Source organism: Callithrix jacchus, chromosome 22, assembly GCF_049354715.1.
Source record: "Callithrix jacchus isolate 240 chromosome 22, calJac240_pri, whole genome shotgun sequence".
Lineage (NCBI taxonomy): Eukaryota > Metazoa > Chordata > Mammalia > Primates > Cebidae > Callithrix > Callithrix jacchus.
Window position 1 is genome coordinate 8,559,823 of NC_133523.1, and position 23,480 is coordinate 8,583,302.

At 43.5% G+C, this 23,480-nt stretch overlaps 1 protein-coding gene across 4 annotated transcripts; it reads left to right on the forward strand.

Annotated features, from left to right (window-relative positions):
• The first annotated feature begins 645 nt into the window (after positions 1 to 645).
• On the forward strand, positions 646 to 22,569 carry ZNF317 (zinc finger protein 317). Of its 4 annotated transcripts, XM_054250734.2 has the most exons (9): positions 646 to 844; positions 10,518 to 10,854; positions 10,982 to 11,095; positions 14,760 to 14,876; positions 15,434 to 15,570; positions 16,090 to 16,216; positions 16,779 to 16,874; positions 17,940 to 18,022; positions 19,151 to 22,569. In XM_054250734.2, exons 4-9 carry the CDS (start codon positions 14,852 to 14,854, stop codon positions 20,468 to 20,470), a joined length of 1,788 nt encoding a protein of 595 aa, XP_054106709.1. In that variant the 5' UTR covers positions 646 to 844; positions 10,518 to 10,854; positions 10,982 to 11,095; positions 14,760 to 14,851; the 3' UTR covers positions 20,471 to 22,569. The 4 variants fall into 4 exon arrangements, with proteins under 4 accessions (XP_054106709.1, XP_017823465.3, XP_035140021.2 ...); XM_017967976.4 differs by lacking the exon at positions 10,982 to 11,095; XM_035284130.3 differs by lacking the exon at positions 10,982 to 11,095 and having other exon boundaries at positions 10,650 to 10,854.
• Positions 22,570 to 23,480: the final 911 nt, after the last annotated feature.

Genomic DNA, 23,480 nt, shown 5'->3' on the forward strand with positions numbered 1-23,480 from the left:
TGGAGAAGGAAATGGGGAGATGTGGGTCAAAAAATACAAAATAGCAGATCTGTATATGAACACCACACAGGTGATAGTAATGTTAACGCCCTTCCTAAGGTGTCATTCAGAAGCACGTGGTCTCCATCTGACTCTCACTGGTGATAGTGATTTGATCACCTGGTCCAGATGTTGTCCAATTTCTTCGCTGTACAATTTCTATGATCTTTTTCTCCATTCCAACATATGAGCAGTTTATAGAGAGACATTTAAGGCAATACAAATATTCTGCTTGTCATGCAAATGTCCCCTAGTTATGTCATGTAGACGACAATTCTTGCCTGGTTCAATCTTTACCACTGTGATGCCTACAAAATGCTGTGGATTGTGGCTGAAATTTTGAGTTTTGGGTGTACAGATAGTACTTAAAGAGATGAGATTCGCTGCTAACTCAAAGTGAATGATTATAGAACGAGTAGAAGGCTGAGGACGGAGTCCCGGGACACTCGAACAAGCAGAAATTGAAGAAATATGCTGGACCGTCAGATTTCACCTGGTCACGGCCGTCATGCCAATCCAAGCTTCAAAACTACACTTCCCAGCATCCTCTTCGTCCCTGCTTCCGTATTAGACGCAGCCAATGAAGTCCCGCGAGATTTGGAAGGCGGCAGTGAAGCGGAAGCCATTACTCTCTGGAGTCGATTGCCCCGAGACACATGGGCCAAGGAGGGGGTTCGCGGCGAATTCTTTCGACCTGTTGGGGGCCCCTCGCTTCCCCACGCCAGACGGGACCTCCCGTATGAACTTCTCTTCGCTTCGGCAGCAGCTTCCGTCACCTCCGCTCCCCGATCCTACTCCCAGTCGTGTAAGCCCTGCTTTCCTTAACCCTTTTCCCCCTCAGTTCCTGGGGTCACGGGAGGCCTATTTGGCGGAGAGGACTAAGGGGGCACAACGGTCGGACACTAAGGAGCCAGGCAGCCAGACGAGGGGTGCATTTTAGATCTCGCGATCAGCGATATGAAACGCTGGGCACGGGAAGGATGAAATTGGACCACTGCAGTTAGTGATGAGAGAGGCATTGGTCACCTGATCCTGAAAAGCCCTGAGTCTCTGCGGGTGGGGGCGGAAAAGCCGGGCAGAAGTGAGTTCAAGACTTTGGGAGCAGTTCAGGAGATTGGGGGTCGTCGGGATGTGGACATAGAGAAGAGTAACCACCTTTCTGCTCTGTAGTCAATTTTATCTTAACGTGAGTGTCAGCACACTGGTGTTCTTTTTAGCATTTACCTTGAGTACCTTTTGTACTTTTAAGTCCTTCTGGTTGCACTTTTTTATTTATTTTAATTTTAGTGGACTCTTGTAAATAGCCTATACGTAGATTTACTACTCAGTTCAACATTTCGTTAATTAACTCTGGAGTTAGTCCAGTCATACTTGAATTTTACCGTGTTATTTTGTGCTGTGTCCTTTACTGTGAAAATATGTTAACACTGGAAAATAGGACATACATGCAAAACAAAAGTATGATTACACACACACAAACATACACACGAACAGTTAAAAAAAACAACCGTAAAGTGAATCTACAAACTAAGCCAAGAAAGAGATTATTAAATCTCAGGAAGCTGTGTGCCTTTTCTAAACTGCATCCTCCCCTCCCACCAGTATCTGCTGTGGATTTGACTGCTTATACATCTTTTCCAGAAAACAAATTTCCTGATTTTGGTAATTATTAGTGAATGAACTCAGGCTCTGCAGTATTTTTGGAAACAATCTTTTTCCATATTGATGCAAGCACACCTTTGTAATTTAGAAATTTCTAAATATCTTGTAGATGAAGTACTTAACACCTAGCCATTCTTTTTCAGGAATGCCATGGCTTAAATTCTAGAGTTAGTTCACCAAGTTCCACATAGTGGGCTTTAGTTTTCAAGCTGTGGTGAATCTATATTTCAACTTAGAGAATATTGGCGTTTTTATGCCGTTGAGTTGCAGTTAATTGATTTACATCATTTATTTACATCTTCTTTGATGCCTTTCAATAAAGTTTTGTTTGTTTTTGTTGTTGTTGTTTGAGACAGTCTCACTCTTGTAGCCCAGACTGGAGTGCAATGACAATCTTGGCTCACTGCAACCTCTGTCTCCTGGGTTCAGGCGATTCTCCTGCCTCAGCCTCATAGGTAGCTGGGATTACAGGTGCCCACCACCACGCCCAGCTAATTTTTGCATTTTTGGTAGAGACGGGATTTCAACATGTTCACCAGACTGGTCTCGATCTCCTGACCTCAGGTGATCCACCTGCCTCGCCCTCCCAAAGTGCTGGAATTACAGGGGTGAGCTCAATAAAGTTTTATAAGTACCTTCAAAACGGATTTAAGTTGTTTTTGTTATATTTATTCTTAGGAGCTTTGTTTTTTTGGTGCTCAGAAAAGTCTAACATTTATGTAGTTTTTTGGAAGTTCTTCGTAGATAAGAAAATGTACCCAATTCAAAAGGAAATGTAAATATTTTATACAGAAGATAAATTGTTTATTTTCTTTCTTTGCTGGACTGGCTGGGGACTTCCATTGTCGTTGACTGGAGTTTGGATGGCACACTCTAGGCAGACCTGTTTTTTTTTTTTCCGGATCTCAAAGGGAATTGACATTTCTGTTTGCCGAAGACTTTTCTAAGATAGTTTTTATTAGGCCAAAAAAGCTTCCCTCTTTTCCTGGTTGAGTTTTTCTTGTGAATTGCTGCGGGCTTTTAGCAAGCGATTTTTTTTTCTCACCATCTACTTTTGTATCTGTTTACTGATACATTTCAAGTACTTTAAATGATAGCACTTGGTACTGCTGTGTAATGAATGAACGAGTGAATAATACAATTTTGTTTTTTATCCTTTAGTGTGGCAAATTAAACCAATTGATTTTCTGTTGTTACATTAAATTTGTATTGGTAACGAATTTGGAAAGGACATGTTACTATTTGTTATTTTTGGTTTCAGTTTGCTAATATTTTGTTCGGTGTTTTTGGATCTATGCTTGAGTGAAATTTTCCTTTTCTATTTCAGATTTATGCCAGCCTCATAAAATGGGATGAGAAGTGTTCTCTTTTCTAAACTCTGGAATGTTTTACATAAGAATAGAATCATTTGTACCTTTAGAACGGGCGTGGTACCTGCAGAAACCATTTGGGTCTGGAGTTTTCTTTGTGGAAAGTTTTAAAGCTATTGTTTCTGTTCTTTTAAGGGTTGTGGGGCATTCAGGTTTTTTGTGTTATGATGAGTGAAATTTCTTTAGGAATTTATTCCATCTGAGGTTTAAATTGTATAGTCAAAGTTGTTCATAATATACTCATACTTTTAATGCTTGCCACATTTGTAATGTTACCCACTTTTTTATTTGTAATGATTATATATTGCTTTTTACAAAAATAAATTCCATCTGAATGTTGTCAGTTTCCTTCTTAAAGAACTTCTGGCTTGATTGAACCATTTTATGATATATATATGTTTTCTATTTTATGACTTTCTGATTGGTATCATTTTCTTCCTTCTTGGGATGTTTCTTTCCAGTTTCTTATGGGGAATGCCTGTCACATCCCAAAGAATTGCAGTATCATACTTCATTGTATTTTAATTCTAAATATCAAATATGGCTTCTTTGGCGTGCAGATTTAGAATTTTTTTTCTGATTTTCATTTCTGTGACTTTTTTCCTTATTATCTTTCGGTCATTGTTTGCTAACTGCATTGCTCTGTGGCCAAGCATTTTCTGAGACAAACGTGGCCTCGTGTGGTTGGAATTTATGGTTAGGAAATGTTACTTCATCATGTTCAATCTGCATGTAGTTATTGAATTGCCTGCTTGAACTGTATTTGTGAGAGCTCTGGTGGTGGCTTCATCCATTTCTCCTTAGTGTTCTGTCCCTTTATTTTTTATTTTTATGTTTTTGGGTTTTTTTTTTTTTTTTTGAGGCTATGTTTTATAGACACACACACACACCTCTTTCTTGGTTTATAATTTCATTACGTAATACTTCGTTTTTCTCTATGAGCCTTTTTGCCTTAATCTATTCTGATACTAACCAGCTTACTTTTTTTTCACTTGCCTTATATATTCTTTTAGTTCCATTCTTACTGCATTCTTGTATTTTAGATGTCTCATACATAGCATATAATTGGATTAATCTATTCTGTGAATATTAGTATTTTAGTTAAAGCATTTATTCCATTAATATTTTCTGTATCAATATATTTGAATGCGACATTTGTCTTTTATTTTTTTCTTTTCTCTGGCTTCTTTGCTTATTTTTGTCATCCTCCTTTTTTATTTTCTGTACATTTTGAATTTACTCTCTTATTGCAGTGGTTGTTCTAAACAATTCTTACGCATGCTTGCTCATTAAATCTAGATTTGGATATATGTTACTCTCCTGATTTACATGGTTTTCTTATATGCATTTTTGGTTTTTTATGGCTACATCATAGTTGCACATATTTAGTTCTTTCTTTAAACCTCAGGAAATTATTATTATTACATACCGTCATTTCTTATTTCATTATACTCACACATTTGCCACTTTGAGCACTTTGATTCTTACACTCTTTGCTTTGGTTCTTTGATTACTTCTTTCTCCCTGAAATATGTCTTTTAGGATGTCTTTTTTCTGTGGATTGCAAGCCCAAAGATACTGTTTTTCCCTCTTTCTCAGTGGACATTTTTGGTAGTTATAGGATTTTATATTTTATTTCAGAACTATGAAGATGTTCCATTTTCTTCTGGCTTCCACTGTTGCTAATGAGGAATCAGCTGTCAATCTAATGATTGTTTCTTTCCCTTTTTTTTTTTTTTTTTTTTTGAGATAGAGTCTCCCTCTTGTTGCCCAGGCTGGAGTGCAATGACATTATTGGCTCACTGCAATCTCTGCCTCTCCTGGGTTCCAGCAATTCTCCTGCATCAGCCTTCCAAGTGGCTGGGATTACAGGCACATACCACCACACCCTGCTACTTTTTGTATTTTTAGTAGAGACAGGTTTCACCATGTTGGCCAGGTAGTGGTTCTTGGGGGTTGGTCTCCTAACCAGCAGCATCAGTATCACCTGGAAACTTGTTAAAAATACATACTCTTTGACCCCACACCTCAGATCTTCTGAATTAGAAACCTGGGGATGGGGCCTAGAAATGTGTTTTTTGTTTTGTTTTGTTTTGTTTTGAGATGGGGTCTCACTATGTTGCCCAAGCTGGTCTCAAACTCAAACGTGCAAGTGGTCCACCTGCCTTGGCCTCCCAGCATGCTGGGATTACAGGTGTGAGCCACCATCCCCAGGCTTGGTTTGTTTCTTACAGTGTGTTTTAACAAGACCTCCAGGTGACTCTCATGTAACTTCAAGTTTGAGAACTATTGCTTAAAAGGTAACCTGTCTTTTTTCCCTGGCTGCTGTTAAGATATTCTTTTTACCATTGGTAATTCTCTGGTTCATTGTGCCTAAGATTTCTTTTTATCTGTTTATATTTTCCTTCCAAAATGAAAAGTCTATAGCCACTATATTTTACAGTAATTGCCTGGGCTCCTTCTCTGTCTCTCATCAGTAACTCCAGTTAGAAATGGTTCATTTCCTTATCTTCTGTCCCTGCGTGATTCTTAGCTGTATTTCTATGTTCCTCAACTCTTTTCTGTGCTTCCCTTGCATTCATTTATTGCTACAACTAGCTTTTAAACTTCAGCCTGCATAAAAATTTCATGTAGAGTTTGTTAAAGTACTGATTCAGTAGCCCCCCCAAAGAGAGTTACTTAATTTAATTGAGATAATGATCTGGGTGTCAGAATTACCTGAAGTGCTCCAGGGGATGTTTATGTAGGAGAAGATATTTAAGAAACAAATTTTTAGTAACTTAAGCATATCCGAAGAGTGACCAAAAAAAAAAAAAAAAAGAACAATTTTTTTTCGGGGGGGGGGGCTATGTGTAATCTAAAAGCTATTTATTAGAGCTTTTGTTGTCGGTTTCCATTTTGCTTTTATTTTAGGAATTGTAACTGTCCTTTAGAAATCATAAATTATTAATTTTCTTCATGTTCATTTCTTGCCAGCTCATGAATTTGAAAGCTACCATCTGTTGGTACTTTGTGCTGCATTTGAAATACTTATGTGTGGAATGTTTATTTGGGGCACCTAAGTTGCTTGTTGGAAACAGAAATCTTACCCTGCTCTCTACCCGCTGGGACAAATCATCTAGTTGGTTGAAAGGAAGGGTATATTTTTGATTTACTAGTGTAAATGGCCTATGATGTTCTCACAACCTTTGTTGCCTTCTCTGTCTTTCTTCATATATGTTTGTGTGTGTGTGTGTGTGTGTGTGTGTGTGTGTGTAGACAGATTCTCATTCTCTCACCCAGGCTGAAGGTGCAGTAGCATGATCTTGGCTTACCGCAACCTCTGCCTCTAGGATTCAACTGATCCTCCCACCTCAGCCTCCCGAGTAACTGGAACTACAGGAGTGCACCACCATGCCCAGTAAATTTTTTTGTATTTTTAGTAGAGATGGGGTTTTACCATGTTGGCCAGGCCATTCTTGAACTCCTGACCTCAAATGATCTGCCTGCCTCAGCCTCCGAAAGTGCTGGGATTACAGACATGAGCCACTGTGCCAAGCCTATATTTACGTGAATTGACTGGTAGAAATAGCAAGGGCAGAAATACCAGTCAGTAAAAGTAAGAAAAGACTTCTTCTCTTTACAATATTTACATCTGCAAATTCTGAATATCCTGGGACACTGTGATTAAGTTGAATGTGGGGTTAAAATCAAATATTGGGAGAATTATGATCCCAAGAGAGCTCCTCATGGAACAGTTTTGGGCAGCATTTGTTTTGAACCACAAACTTGTGGAGGAGGCAGATCTAAAACTGAGGAGCAGGGCTGGGGCGAGGGTGAGGTTTGTGAGTGCAGGGCCAGGGAGCAGCCACTCGCTCTGAGCCAGCCTCGTATGTGCTTGTTGGACATCGGAAATGCCTCCTTAAATACTACAGTTGTCTAGCTGCCTCAGTTGCCATATCCCCGTCCTGGCCCTGCTGAGGAGAAAAAGAGATCCCAATGAAAATAGAGTAAGATTTGTAGAAGTAGAAAAATAGAACTGCTTTCACCATGCTGCTAAGAAAATTAAAAGAGAAATTAAGCAACCTCAACAGCTCTGAAAAATTAACTGGTCCATTCTAACCTATCCATGGTGACAGCGTTCCGATGATCCTGGTTTCGCTTCGTGTATCGTGTTGAAACGGCAGAACGCCTCTGAGTTCATAGATCCTACACCTGCCCTAGACTCCCTGCTCCACATCCTGCTGGGTCACTTTGATGCTGAAATCTTCTGCTGCATTTGTATTCCAGGCCACCCATTCTCTGAAACCTTCTGATACGGTTTGGATGTATATCCCCGCCCAAATCTCATATGGAAATGTAATTCCCAATGTTGGAGGTGGGGCCTGGGGGAGGTGATGGGATTATGGGGATTTCTTATGAATGGTTTAGTACCATCCCCCTTGGTACTGTCCTTGTGACAGTGAGTGAGTATTCCTGAGATCCGGTCCTTTAAAAAGTGTGTGGCACCTCCCCACCTTCCACCCTTGCTCTCTTGCTCCTGCTTCACTGTGTGCCTTGCCTGCTTCCTTTTTGCCTTCTGCTGTGATTGGAAGCTTCCTTAGGGCCTCCCCAGGAGCAGATACCTGGGGAGGTATGCTTCCTGTACAGCCTGCACAACTGTGAGCCAATTAAACCTCTTTTCTTATAAATTACCCAGTCTCAGGTATTCCTTTATAGCAGTTGAGAATGAACTAATACACCATCACCCAGCACTGACTCAAAGCGATAGAATCACTCAGGTGAGAAATTGGCCACAAGCTCCACTCTGAGCTCTGATTTGCATCATTGCAAAACATCGACAAGGTTTCACAGACCCTTAATTGATATGGGTACACTACGCTCCAGCCCTCTGGACGGCTTGTCCCTCATGGAGAGTGGTGGTGGATGTTGGCCCGTGGGTTTTGGGCCAAGCCATAGGGCTGTGTCCTAGTGCCTGGGTTACTGTTTAATTTCACAGGACTTTCTGAGGAGATCCCAGACCCCCTACATTTCATATACCCCTGCCTTATGGTCCTCCCAAGATGCCATCCCCTGGGTGTCTGTCTCAATACGAAGGCAAACGTGGATCAGTTTGCTCATCATCCATTCATTCTTTCATTCCCTACTTATTGTCATATTTATATCAGGCACTGAAATGGTGAACGAAATATCAGAGAACTTGAAAAACCTCTAGTTACCTATAATGTATTTTCTAGTTGGGCGCACAAGAAATCAAAACAAGTAAACTACATAGTGTGTGGAAGAGACAGCAGAGAGATAATAATGCTTACCCAGTGTTCCCTGTGCGTCCTGCATTTCCCAGGATCCTTGGAGCTGGCAGGGGCATGTGACTCGTTCTGGCCAATGGGCTGTGAGTGCTTCAGGGTCAAAATATAGGCTACAGAATGCACAGTTGTCCACTTCCTGCTCATCTTCTATGACCAAGATGGCCAAGGGTATCAGTTGGTTCAGAGACAAGTATCCCTGAACAACAGGAAAACTTTCGACACCAGCCTGGGTTGAACAAGTGACATGAGCAAGGCATCAACTTTCCATTTTATCGAGTTACTGAGATTTGGGCTTCTCTGTTTCTGCAGTAAAATATAGCCTAATCTTACTTAAACAGAATATTAATTGGAGATTAGTGCTTTGGGGAAAAGAAAAGTAGTGGGGAATTGGGATTGAAAGGAGAGGTTTGCATTTTCTTTTTTTTAAGACCGAGTCTCACTCTGTCACCATGCTGGAGTGCGGTGGTGTAGTCTCCACTGCATCCTCTGCCTCCTGTGTTCAAGTGATTCTCCTACCTAACCCAGGAGGTGGAGGTTGCAGCAAGCTGAGATTGCACCACTGCACTCCAGCCTGGACAACAGAGCGAGACTCCATTTCAAAAAAAAAAAAAAAAAAAAGAGTGGCCAGTGAATGCCAGATCAGGACAGTTAAAGTTGAATAAAGACCTGAAGGATGAGAGGGGGCCAGACACACTGAGAATGTGGGGGGAAACATTTCAAGCAGAGGAGCAGCAAGTCAGAGACCCTGAGGTTGGAGCATGGCTGGTGAGGCCTGATGCACAGCAGAAGGCTCGAGTGACTTGGGTGAGGGGACCAGTGGCAGAGGGAGTTGTGGGTGAGGTGACAGGGACCTGGTCCCTTGGTCTGAGTGAGATGGGACACCATCAGAGGATCTTGAGCAGAGGAGTGATGTGATCTACATTTTACTCATAAAGTTTTGGCTGTCATAGAAGCTAAGGGAAGTCAGGGACAGCAGCCGGGAAACCAGTTAGGAAGTGGTTGGAATGTTCTAGAAGAGAAGCAATACCTTATGCCAAGGCAGTGGCAGTGTAGGTGGTAAGAAGACCAGAGTTTTGGATTAAGTTTTAAAGATAAGGCAGGATTTGCTGGTGATGCAGAGGTGGAGTATGGAAAAAAAAGAGGTGAGTCGAAGGTGATGATCAGCAAGGCTTTTGACTTGAGCCCCGGGGAGGCTGGAGCTGCCATCAGCGTAGGGAGGCTGGTGGCAGCACAGCTGTAGGGGTTTAGTGTGGGGTCCTGTTGGCTGATGCAGTGGGGATACTAAGTAGCCAGTCGGCTGCCTTTCACTCTGGGTCATTCTGGGTGGGGCAGGTGCCAGGGAGCAGAGAGTGGAACCCACTATCATTGAACAGTTCTGTTAAGTAATTGTGAAATCATCGGTGGTCAGTTTATTTTAATGATAATGGCATTTTAGAGTGAATGTTTGTTTAACTGAGCCTATAGAGTTCCATACATAGCCCAGTGTCAGAGACTTCAATTTCCAGATGAGAAAACAGTTTTGATAACACTCTTGGGAGGGAAATGGGCAGAACCGGGGGCTTGCATCAAAGGAGAGACTTCACCTCAAAATAAAGAAAAAGATAATTATAAGCCTTGTAATGTTTAAAAGTGGTAATATGTATAATTGACCTGAGTCAGATGTTACAGTAGCAGTGTCGCAGTTCTTCTTACCTCAGTGCCATTGAGAGAGTCACGGTGGAAAGTGCAGAAAGGAGACATGTTCATAAGAAGCAAATTAAATCCCGTCCCGAGGTGTGGGCCGCCATCCCTAGCTAATTTATTGTGGTTTTGATGTTATTTCCTTAATGACTAATGTTGTTAATCTTCTTTCCATGTGTTTACAGTACATTTGTATATATTTGGAGAAATGTCTGTTCTGTTCAAGTCCCCTGCCCACTCTTATATTGGATTGTCTTTTCGTTGTTGAGTTTATAATGGTATTAATCCCCTATCACATACATGATTTCCAAATATTTTCCACCATTCTGTGTCTCATTCACTTTCTTGATGTTATTTCTAAATGTTTGGTAGGGTTCACCAATGAAGCCATTTGGTCCTAAACTTTTTATTGTTTAATGGCTTTCGATGAACCACTCAGTCTCTTGTTATAGGTCTCCCAATTTTCTTTTTATTCCAGAGTCTGTCTGGGTATGTCTCAAGGAATTTGTTACATCTAGAGCAGTGGTCCCCAGCCACTGGGCCACAGACCAGGCTGCGCAGCAGGAGGTGAGCAGAGGGTGGACGAGTGAAGCTTCATCTCTGTTTACAGTGGCTCCCCATCACTCGAGTTACCACCTGGCTTCCACCTCCTGTCAGATCGGCAGCGGCATTCCATTCCCACAGGAGCGCAAACCCTATTGTGCGCTGCACATGGGAGGCATCTAGGTTGTACACTCCTTATGAGAATCTAATACCTGATGATCTGTCATTGCCTCCCAAAACAAGCTCAGGGCTTCCACTGATTCTACATTATGGTAAGTTGTATAATTATTTTACTGTATTGTTTTACCATAGTAAGATAATTACTATATGTAGTAATTTATGTATATATAGTAAAATAATTACTATGTATAGTAACTATATATATGTTTTTTGAGACAGAGTCTCACTCTGTTGCCCAGGTTGGAGTGCAGTGGCATTCAGCTCACTGCAAGCTCTGCCTCCCAGGTTCAAGCGATTCTCCTGCCTCAGCCTCCTGAGTAGCTGGGATTACAGGTGCGTGCCACCACGCCCAGCCAATTTTTGTATTTTTAGTAGAGACAGGGTTTCAGCATGTTGGTCAGGCTGGTCTCAAACTCTTAACCTCATGATCCACCCACCTCGGCCTCCCAAAATGCTGGGATTACAGGCATGAGCCACTGCACCTGGCCTATTTTACTATATATTATAACATAGTAATAATAGAAATAAGGTACACAATAAATGTAATGGACTTGAATCATCTCAAAACCATCCCCCCTCATCTTACCGTCCATGGAAAAATTGTCTTCCATGACACCGGTCTCAGTGCCAAACTGGTTGGGAACCGCCAGTCTCCATGATCTCCTGTGTTGGGGTACAGTTGTTCACGGCATTCTCTTCCAGCCCTTCCAATTTCCGTAAGAGCAGTAGTAATGTCCCAGCTCCACTTCTGATTTTAGTTACTTGCGTCTTCTCTTTTTCTTAGTAATTCTAACTGTACTTTTGTCACTTTTGTTGATCTTTTTTTTTTTTGCTTTTACTTTTGTTGATCTTTTTGAAATAACCAGCTTTTGTTTTGATTACTTCTCCTTCTAGTCTCGATTTCATTTATCTCTGCTTTCATCTTTCTTTATTTTTTACTTTCCGAGTTTAGTTTGTTCTTTTTTAGTTCTTTAATGTGTCAAGGTAGATTTCTGATTGAGAGCTTTCTTCTTTTAATGTAAGAATTTACAGCTGTATGTTTTCCTCTGAGAGCTACTTTTGCCACTTCCCATAAGTTTGGATGTGTTTTCATTTGTCTAAAAGTGTTTTCTAATCTCTGTAGTGATTCCTTTGTCCCACTGGTTAAGAGCATGTTGTTTAATTTCCATATATTTGTGAGTTTTCCAATTTTTCTTCTATTGATTTTTAGTTTTATTCATGGAGATAAAATACTTTGCGTGATTTCATTCCTTTAAAATTTGTTAATAATTGTTTATAGCCTAACTTATGGTCTATCCTAGATAACCCTAATTTGGGTATAATTTGATTTTTTTTTTTTTTTTTTTTGTAAGCATAGTTTATTGGGTTTTGCTGCATCTGTTTGGGTTTTTATGTGTTTGTTTTGAGGCTTAGACAATAGAAATGTATTTCTCACCATTCTGAAGTCTGATAACTCCAAGATGAAGGTGCTGGCTGGTCTGACTCCTGGTAGAGGCTCTCTTTCTTGCTTGGAGACAACTGCCTTCTCCCTGTATGCGTGCATGGTTGAAAGAGAACCTGTCCACTTTTAAATGTAGGCACTTAACCATTTCCTCCTGAGAATGGGTTTAACCTCATCTCACAAGTTGTTTTTTTTTTTTTTTCATGTATCGCAAAATATTTATTAATTTTACCTTGTTCCATCTTTTACATAGAGTTTTTTTGTGTTTGACTAATAAATATTTAGGAATTTTCTAGATTCTTTAATGTTCTAGTTTCAATTTAATACATGTGCTGTCCTTTGAAATGTATTGAAACTTTATTTTTTATGGTCCAGCATATATAATCCTGGTTCTCTTGGCTGTTGAATTGGAGAAAGTTAAATGATTCAGAGATATATGGGAGGTGTAATTCATTGATCCTTTTTAAAAAGTTGATTTTCTTTCATTTTCTCTCTCTCCCTGTCTCTTTCTCTTTCTCTTTCTACTTTGCTTCCTTTTTCTTTCCTTCTCTGACAGGATCTTACTCTGTGGCCCAGCCTAAGGTGCGGAGACACAGTCCCCACTCACTGCAGCCTTGACTTCCTGGCTCAAGTGATCCTCTTTCCTCAGCCTCCCAAGCAGCTTTGGAAACTACAAGTGTGCACCACTACAGCTGGCTAAATTTTTTTTTTTTTATCAAAAATACAAAATTAGCCAGGCTTGGTGGTGCGTGCCTGTAATCCCAGCTACTTGGGAGGCTGAGGCATCAGAATCACTGGAACCCAGGAGTCGGAGGTTGCAGTGAGCCGAGATCACATCACTGCACTCCAGCCTGAGCGACAAGACCAAAACTCCATCTCAAATAAATACATAAATAAATAAATAAAATTTCCATTAGCTGAAAATAAATAACAGAATTTCTGTCACCCCAGAAAGTTCCCTTTGTTTCTTTCAGTCTGTCCCTGTCTTGTGATCCTCCGTTGAAGCAACCTTTTTTTTTTTTCCGGTTCTATCAACTTAATTAAGTTTCACCTATTCATGGATATCATATTGGTGGAAGCAGAGTGTTTCTTATGTGTCCAGCTTCTTTTGGCCAGCACCGTAGTGATTTCTCCATGTTGCATGTCTGCATAGTTTCCTTTTATTGCTGAGTAGTATTTCATTCTGTAAGCATATCCCAATTTTTATGTATACCCATTCTCTGGTTGATAAAGGTTTAGATTATTTACAGCATTTGGCTATGAGGAATCAGATTGCTACAGGCATTTTTGTATGAGCCTTTGTGGATATAAATTGTTTAAAATGTCTCTTATGTAAATATCTAGGAGTGGAATTGTTGGGTCAGATGGTCGGTGTGCTTGTTAAAAACTGCCAAAGTGTTTTTGAAAGTAGTGGAACTATTTCACACTCCTACTGTCAGTATATGAGAGATTGCCCCAAACTCAGCAGCATTTAGTATTGGTAGTCTTTTTTATTTTGGCTGCTCTAGTCTTAATTTGCATATCTCTGATGACTATGATGTTGGACACCACTGGACGTGATTCTTCTTGGTTACTTACATTTTGTGAAATGTCTGTTTATTAAAGTGTTTTGCCCTTTTTGTTGGGTTGATGTTCTTTTTTTCTTTCTGTTTTGAAGGAGTTATACTTGTTTTTTTTTTTTTCAATAAGCCTTTTGCACTCTTATGTAGGAGTTCTTTATATGATCTGAATATGAATTCTTTTTCAGGTGTATGCATTGCATTTTTTTTTTTCCCCACAATCTCTGGTTCACTGTTCATTTTCCTTTTTTCTTTTTCTTTTTTTGTTTTTAGAGACAGGCTCTCACTCTATTGCCCAGGCTGGAGTGCATGATCATAGCTCACTGCAGCTATTCTCTATTAATTTATTAGTGTCTGATTCATCTCAAAAGATTTTTTAATTCAAATTCAGTGAGCAGAGGAGGGGGCCGTTAGGGAGCAAGTTGGCAGAAGCACAGGTGGCCGGGGCCGCAAATCACTAAAGTGGGAGAGTTGATGTGAGAAGAAGGTTGCGTCGGAGATTTTGCCCAGAGAGCAGATTTCCAAATCATTGCCTGTGAGATGAGGCTGATTCTAGTGGTGATGCAGTCCAGGCTGTGGCCCAAGGATGTGTATATTAGTGTGCAATGTGGGTGCAAAGGGCATTGGAGGTTGGAACTCATGGTTAGGCCTGGGTGGACCATCTTCATGGATATCCTTAATGATCACAGGCCTTGAAGGTGAAGGAAGAGCAGAAGTCTAGGACCAGAGTGTTTAATGAGTGAGGGGGTTGAATATAGTTGTGCTTGGTGGCAAATCACTTAGGAAGAGTGATTCTGAACCCACTTATAGCAGATCAGGGGCTGTCCCCCGACTACATTGCTGGGAGACTTTACCTAAGAAAGATGAAAGTCCAGAATCAGCCAGACCTTGCTGCTCAGAAGAGGAAATGCCAAAAGACAAAACTTGGATTTTTATTCGGTGAGCAGGAGAGGCAGACAGCCTTGGACTACTCCTGGTGTTCTTTCCTTCGCTACAGATGCCGGCTTGGAGAGGCCCGTGAGAGCACGAGAGTAGCTTTCTGGTTGTCCTGGTGCCCTGTTCAGGCAAACCGACTGCCATTCTTTGAGGATGGCAGCACTGTCCCCAACACTTGGTAAGTTCTTGGGTCAGTGCGTGCCCTGAGAAAGTGAATGTGAAGTGGCCCCTGCCACTTGGTGGGGTAAAAGATATGTACACTGCAGAGGGCTGCTGGGAGAGGATGGCTGAGCGGAAAAGGGGTAGGAACAGAACCCCAGCAGCCACCCCAGTGACTGTATCTGATGAGGGTCTTGGTGGATCTGGGAGTGGGGGAATGTCCATGTCATTGATTCATGAAGAGGGTGCAGGTAATGGGTAACCCTGCATTATCCCATTTATTATTTTGATCAATTTCAGCAAGGTCACAACTCTACCTCTCAGAACTTGCATTTCTTCACTCATGAGTTGGGTCTATGTCACTTCTTATGAGTATGTCGCCCACCACCCTCTTTGTGCTTTTAGTGGAATAGGGCTGTTCTGACTTGTTACACAAGTGATGTGTGCAAGAGAGATAGAGAGAGAGAGGATTGTAGATGTGAACACTCAGAGTCAGTGTGGAGCAGTTTCCTAGTTTGCAAATGTTATGAGGCAGGGGTAGGCTCTGATTCTTATGAACCCTCTTTTCTCCTCCAGCCATGTCCACCCAGGACTCCACCTATCTCCAGGAGTCAGAATTTCCTCTTTCTTCAAAAGACTGTTCCTGTCCCCAGAATTTGGACCTGTTCGCATGCAGTGGTCTGGAGCCTCACACACCCAGTGTTGGTTCCCAGGTGCGCTAAGATCTCCAGGCCCCTAAATCAAGAGAGGCACTTCCTAGAACACCCTCAGCCATGCATGCTGGAATTCTTTCCAAACTTCACATCAGCCAATGGATGCCAGAACGGGGCCTGAGAGAGAGCCAAGGAATATTGGGACTGTCCTGGCATTGGGGAAGTTAGGGGAAGTGATTTATGTAGCACCTGTTTCCCTCATGCTTGCAAAATGCTCAGGCACATGCTCAACCCCAGAGACTAGGCGGAAATAAAGCGAAAAGCTCTCAGAGTGGGCTGGAAGTGGAGGGAGAGTAGTCTCTTGTCAGGGTGGCATTTGAAGTGACGGACAGGACAAGATGGCCTCATCAGGGAGAGACAATGTCTAAGGACTGGCACCTGGAGAAAATGCTGAGATCTCTAGCAGGCCATCTGGAAATCCTGCGTTGGGTCTCATACCGGGTCTTCAGCCTCAGCCATCTTACCATGAACACCGTTCAGCCAGTTCCTCGCTGACCCCAAGTTTGTATCCCATTCTAGGAATCAGTGACTTTCCAAGATGTCGCTGTGGACTTTACTGAGAAGGAGTGGCCCCTGCTGGATTCTTCTCAGAGAAAGCTGTACAAAGATGTAATGCTGGAGAACTACAGCAACCTCACTTCGCTGGGTAAGGCCCGCGTCATTCCTTCTCTTATTTATTCATGAATTAGATGTTTTTGTTTGAGTATGTCCTGTGACCCAGGAACTATGCAGGGGTTCAGAACACAGCTATGAACAAGCAGCCCTGGCACCCATGTTCGTGGGGCCTCTCCTGGGTATTGAGGCCCGTCCATCACAAGGACCTTGGGGGTTCTCTGGTATGTGTCTGAGCTTGGGCATGGGCTTCTGCGATACAAAATCTCCATTCTTTTGGAGGGTCAGTGTGTGGGTATTTTTGATCTTATTTCCTACTTCGTTTTCTTTTATTTACTTCTGGTAATGAAGGGGTCTCACTGTGTTGCCCAGATTGATCATGAACTCCTGGCCACAGGCACAAGCCACTGTGCCTGCCCTGTGACTTTGTTTTCTATCAATCAAAAACTTTTACTGTGTTCCTTAGAAATGTTGGCATCATCATGTTGCTGCTCCTAAGTCAGACTTGTCCACCTTCAGAACGTTGAGCCCAGGCTATGGAAGGGGTTGTCCTCTGCATGGCCCTCCCTCAACCTGTGTCTTTCCCATGAGTGTAGGGTATCAGGTCGGCAAACCCAGCCTCATCTCACACTTGGAGCAAGAGGAGGAGCCAAGGACAGAGGAGAGGGGCACACACCAGGGCGCATGTGCAGGTGAGCAAGCCCCAGGCAAAGAGCAGTGCAGTGACTCCACCTCTATTCTGTGATTGGGGTGGAGGGAGGGTGGTGAGGGAATGTCACCCAGAGAAATTGAGAAATGCTCTTTCCCTCTTTTTGCCCACCCATTCTCTGACAGATCTTTTGGTCCGCACACTCCTTCATCTTTGACTTGCACATTCTCATTACTGGGCTTTTTGTCCCATTCTTTCATCCTTGATGTTCCTGATCATCCGCTTTCTGTCGTTATCAACATCTATCTGAATTGACTTAAATTTCTTTTTCTTTTTTTTTTTTTTTTTTGAGACAGAGGCTCGCTCCCGTCGCCCAGGCTAGAGTGCAGTGGTGTGATCTTGGCTCACTGAAACCTCTGCTTCCTGGGTTCAGCGATTCTCGTGCCTCAGCCTCCCAAGTAGCTGGAATTACAGGTGTGCACCACACGTCCAACTAATTTTTGCATTATTAGCAGAGATGGCTTCATCATGTTGGCCAGGCTGGTCTTGAACTCCTGAGCTCAAGTGATCCGCCCACCTCGGCCTCCCAAAGTGCTGGGATTACAGGTGTGAGCCACCAAACCCAGCCCGAAGTGACTTAAATTTCTACCTGGGATTGCCATATATCTCACACGACCAGATTTTTTTTTGAAACGGAGTTTCGCTCTTGTTACCCAGGCTGAAGTGCAATGGCGCGATCTCGGCTCTCCGCAACCTCTGCCTCCTGGGTTCAGGCAATTCTCCTGCCTCAGCCTCCTGAGTAGCTGGGATTACAGGCACACACCACCATGCCCAGCTAATTTTTTGTATTTTTAGTAGAGACGGGGTTTCACCATGTTGACCAGGATGGTCTCGATCTCTTGACCTCGTGATCCACCCGCCTCGGCCTCCCAAAGTGCCAGGATTACAGCTGTGAGCCACCGCGCCTGGCCCAGATTTTTTAACAATTGCTTTTGCACCACTTTTCCTTACATAGCCTTAGGATCTGTCAAGAAATCCACCTGTCATTATCACCATCATCCCACCATTTTCCTTTTCCAACAAATTAATAATTTCCAATTTGTTTTAGATTGGGAGACTCCATCTAAAACCAAGTGGTCACTTCTTATGGAAGATATTTTTGGGAAGGAAACGCCCAGTGGTGTGACAATGGTAAGATTTCCTTATGATTCTGGATCTTCCTGCCACATCTGAGCAGACTGGGGCAGCCTAGCTTAGAAAAAGCAGTTCAAACACCAGGGCAAGCAGCTTCCCTCAGAGGAAGCTGTGTTTCAGAGACACTGGGTATTACCAAGTTGGGGGAAACCTAAACCTAACCTCAGACTACTTCACCTAGAGTGTGTCTGAGTAAAGATTTTTATAGCTATGTCTCAGATATTGAGTGTTGGGGCTCAGTGCAGTTTTGCTTTATTTTATATTTATGTTTTACACTGACTTATCAATTCAATTTTGGTGGTGTTTATTTATTTTTTTGGTAGACAGAGTCTCGTTGCCCAGGCTGGAGTGCACCATCTTGGCTCACTGCAACCTCTGCCCCCCAGGCTCAAGCCATCCTCCCACTTCAGCCTCCTGAGCAGCTGGTACTGTTGGCATGTGCCACCACACTTGGCTAATTTTTCTATTTTTTGTAGAGATAGGATTTCACCATGTTGCCCAGGCCGGTCTCAAACTCCTGGGCTCAAGTGATCCACCCACCTTGGCCTCCCAAAGTGCTGGATTACAGGCTTGACCCACCATGCCCAGCCTCAATTCAGCATGTTTTTTTGAGACAGACTCCTGTTGTTGTCGCCCAGGCTGGCATGCAATGGCATGATCTCAGCTCACTGCAACCTCCATCTCCCAGGCTCAAGTGATTCTCCTGTCCCAGCCTCCCAAGTAGCTGGGATTACAGGCGTGCACCACCACGCACAGCTAATTTTTAGTAGAAATGGGGTTTCACCATGTTAGCCAGGCTGGTCTTGAACTCCTGACCTCAGGTGTTCCACCCACCATGGCCTCCCAAAGTGCTGGGATTACAGGCTTGAATTCAGTTTTAAACAGTGAAGAAATGCTATATGCAAAAAGCTTTGAAAAAGTAACCCAGGTGGAGCCTTGTGGCCTGGCATTGTCTTTCATGGAGCTCAAACAGGGCAGGGACAGCACTTCTGCACTGCAGATGATGACACCTCTAGTCATAATAATGTGCTTCTATCTGTTTACAGCAGTGTATGTGGGGATGATGCTTAGGGTTGCAATGAATAGGAGAATTGCCTTAGTCAGCACGCATGTCTTAACCAATAGGAAAGAGCCGGTCTTGGAGAGAAGCCCACTGAATACGCTCACTTGTTTGAAGTCTTCAGCATGGGCACTCATCTTACTCAGCCAATGGGAAGGCATGCTGGCAAGAGGCCCTATCACCGCCGCGACTTCGGGATAGCATTCAAGGGCAGGCCACACCTCACTCAGCACATGAGTATGTACGATGGGAGAAAAATGCACGAGTGTCATCAGTGCCAAAAAGCCTTCACTACGAGCGCGTCCCTCACACGGCACCGGAGAATCCACACCGGGGAGAAGCCCTATGAGTGCAGCGACTGTGGGAAAGCCTTCAACGACCCTTCTGCCCTCAGGAGCCATGCAAGGACTCACCTCAAAGAGAAGCCCTTTGACTGCAGCCAGTGTGGAAATGCATTCCGGACCCTCTCGGCCCTGAAAATCCACATGAGGGTTCACACCGGTGAGAGGCCATACAAGTGTGATCAGTGCGGGAAGGCGTATGGCCGGAGCTGCCACCTCATCGCGCACAAGAGAACGCACACCGGAGAGAGGCCCTACGAGTGTCACGACTGTGGGAAAGCCTTCCAGCACCCATCCCACCTCAAAGAGCATGTGAGGAACCACACCGGGGAGAAGCCCTACGAGTGCACGCAGTGTGGTAAAGCCTTCCGCTGGAAGTCAAACTTTAATTTGCACAAGAAGAACCACATGGTGGAGAAGACCTACGAATGTAAAGAATGTGGGAAGTCCTTTGGTGATGTTGTATCCCGGAGGAAACACATGAGAATTCACATCGTCAAGAAACCCGTGGAATGCCGGCAGTGTGGGAAAACCTTCCGAAACCAGTCCATCCTTAAGACTCACATGAACTCTCACACCGGAGAGAAACCGTACGGGTGTGACCTCTGTGGGAAAGCCTTCAGCGCAAGCTCAAACCTCACAGCACACCGGAAGATACACACACAGGAGAGGCGCTACGAGTGCACCGCCTGCGGAAAAGTCTTTGGAGATTATTTATCCCGGCGGAGGCACATGAGCATCCACCTTGTAAAAAAGCGTGTTGAGTGCAGGCAGTGTGGCAAAGCCTTCCGGAACCAGTCCACGCTGAAGACACACATGCGAAGCCACACTGGAGAGAAGCCGTACGAGTGTGATCACTGTGGGAAAGCCTTCAGCATCGGCTCCAACCTCAATGTGCACAGGAGGATCCACACCGGGGAGAAGCCCTACGAATGCCTCGTCTGCGGGAAAGCCTTCAGCGACCACTCATCTCTCAGGAGCCACGTGAAAACCCACCGGGGAGAGAAGCTCTTTGTGTCATCCGTGTGGAAAAGGCTCCAGTGAACGCGGCTGCTTTAAAGACACAGGATTACTCAGATGGGAAACAGACCTCATGGATGTAAGAGGAAGCCTCTGTGAGCTGGCACCTTACTGAGTGCAAAAGAATCCACATAATTTGGGAGGAATCCAATTCCTATAAAAACTGTGGGAAAATGAGGTGTCTGCATCCCATGGGAGATTTGTGAGCACTCACGCTAGGGGTAAAAATGTACATCTGTAGCATGGAGAAGCCCTCTGGGTACATTCGGCTCTTAACAAACACTAAGGCGAGAAACCCCAGCTTGGCATTTAATGCCAAAATGGCTTCAGCACCATTTGCAGCCTTCTGGGCCCATGAGTAATAATAAGCACACTAGGGAGAATCTCTACACGCAGTGGGTGGGAAAACTCGACTCCTGGTCTCCCTCAGTTCCTCTTGACAGAAATCACACTGAAGAGAGAAATGAGCGAAATAAGGAATGTGGGAAGGTCATGAATGGGTCCGCACACCATGGCCAGCTGTCTTCTTGTGGCTTGCAAGCTAACAACAGCTGCTCCATCTTTAAAGAGGAAGAATGTGCACAATAGAGAACATTTGTGGCCAGCAAAGTCTGAAATACTTCCAGTCATCTGTCCCTTTCCAGAAAAACTTGGCCAACCCTTGGTCTACAGCACGGGTTCTCAGCTGGGCAGCAATTTTGCTATCCGGGCATCAATTGGCAATGTCTAGAGACATTGTTGGTGGTTATAACTGGGGAAAGGTACTCCTGACTTGTAGTAAGAAGGCATCAGGGATGCTGCTATGTCCCCTCCAGTACATAGGAGCCCCCCACAACAAGAGTCAGTGCCCCCAAATGTCACTGTTGCTGAGGTTGAAAACCTCAGCTGCTGCCTGCAGCAACCCCTGAGTTTTCATGAATCTTATGAGCACTTATGCCAGGAGAAATTTCTTCTACAAAACTTTTAAAATACAATCAGTGCTGATAATTCCTATGTGGAAATGATTCTAGCCATGGTCCCCTCACTTGTGCATGTGAATATTCTCAATGGGAGAGAAGCCCCAGTGAGATTTTCCAGTGAATACAGAATTGCACTTACTCTCTAATCATGAAAACAGACACTCCCCCACCCCAACCCCACTCATAAATTTTTTATCTTTATTTTTAAGGTTGCACTCTTCTAAATAAACTCTTAAGCCTCATCAAGAAAAGTTTGTATATAATATTTTTACTATAGCTTCATCCTTGATAACATCCTAATTTCCTTTTGGACAACCTCCTTGACCAGTGGCATATTTATCTGTGGGACACGAGGGTGTTTCTCAGTACTGGTTTGTTCCTGGCACCTGATTCACAAGCATTGTGACCAGAGCATCATGTCTCCATCAAGTGGTGGTATTTTTGCAGCTTGCTATCTAGCCAAGAGTGACAGATACTTTTTTTTTTTTTTTTTGAGACTGAGTTTTGCTTTTATTTCCCAGGCTGGAGTACAATTACACGATCTTGGCTTGCTGTAACCTCCACCTCCTGGGTTCAAGCAATTCTTCTGCCTTAGCCTCCTGAGTAGCTTGGATGACAGGTGCTTGTCACCATGCCCAGATTTTTTGCATTTTTAGTGGAGATGGGGTTTCATCATGTTGGCCAGGCTGGTCTCAAACTCCTGACTTCACGTGATCCACCTGCCTCAACCTCCCAAAGTGCTAGGATTACAGGCAAGAGTGACAGATACTTCTACTGGCTTCCCCAGTATCCACTCTCATCTTCCAATACCAAGAGAATCCAGGTTCTTTCAGATTAGTAAGGTGTGCTATTTTTAAAAATTTCTGACAGGTTTTCTTGCAACTAGTACCATCCGTGTCCCACAGCACTGGCTGTGTCAGCAGATGTCACCACGTGGGCTTCTGAGAAAGCTCTTGAACAGGAGATCCATTATGTAGTATTGGAAGATCCACCTTATGACCATGCGGATGAATGTCAGGGTCTAAAGAAGTGGCTACAGAAAGCCCACAGTGCCCCTGGCCTCCCCTCTGGGTCCTGTGAGTGTCCGCACCAGCCCTGGACTCATTACTTCCAGACTTCTATCACATGAGAAAAAATAAAACTGATTATTGGTTTAAGCTGCAATGGATATTTCATTGTTTTTCTTTTAAATTTATTTATTTCAAGATAGGGGTCTCCCTGTGTTGGCTAGATTCAAACTCCTGGGCTCAAACGATCTTCCTGCCTCAGTCTCCCAAGTAGCTGAGAATACAGGCATGAGCCACCACACCTGACTTGTTTTTCTATTTATTTATTTATTGGTGGGAGGGATTTCTACACCCAGCTAGATGCTGCCTGAAGCCCATGCACCTGGTCATTGGTGAGTTTTATAAGTAGTACCTAAACATGTGGGTATAACATGTCTACTTTTAATTGTGAGATACAGGTTTTTTCATTGGGTTAAACCAACCTTTTACATTGTATTTCAACTCTTTGTTATATCTTGATATTTTCTTGATTTACTGATAGAGATGTATTAGTTTTCACAAAAGCTAAAGGACAGGTCCTGTGAGCATCTCAGTTTTGCATGTGGGGAATCAGGCAAGAAAGCTGAGGTTGACTTATCTGTGGTGGGGCTGTTAGCTGGTAGCAGGTTTGCCTTTGAACCCTGTTGTCTCTGGAGCTTATACGTCCCTGATGCCAGGCACAGGCACTGTTTTGTGGTCTTCAGGGTCTACAGCAGTGATTGTAGATTTTTGCCCTGGTGGTGCTTACACTGTATTTGGGGTGGGGCACCTGATAAACTAGTAAATATACTGTGTATCAGATGGTGGTAAATGCAGTGGAAACAACCATGGTGATGAGAGGGAGCATGTGGGTTGAAGGAATATAAGATGGGTAGGGAAAGACTTCCATTTAAGCAGAGATGTCAGGGAATTGCATGCATGTGCCCTTAATCTGGGGAAAACCACCCTTGGCAGCTCAAAGGCCATGAAGAACTGTGCTTAGGGCAGCCATGCAGCAGCAGAGGGGCTGGTGTGGTGGGGTGGGGTGAG

What these genes read in the sequence shown, in the direction of transcription:
- ZNF317 (XM_054250734.2), top strand. Translation starts at nt 14,852, where the DNA reads ATGGCAGCACTGTCCCCAACACTTG. An exon ending in CAGCAACCTCACTTCGCTGG is followed by an intron (nt 16,217 to 16,778) that starts GTAAGGCCCGCG and finishes CCATGAGTGTAG; the next exon opens with GGTATCAGGTCGGCAAACCC. An exon ending in CGCCCAGTGGTGTGACAATG is followed by an intron (nt 18,023 to 19,150) that starts GTAAGATTTCCT and finishes CTTAACCAATAG; the next exon opens with GAAAGAGCCGGTCTTGGAGA.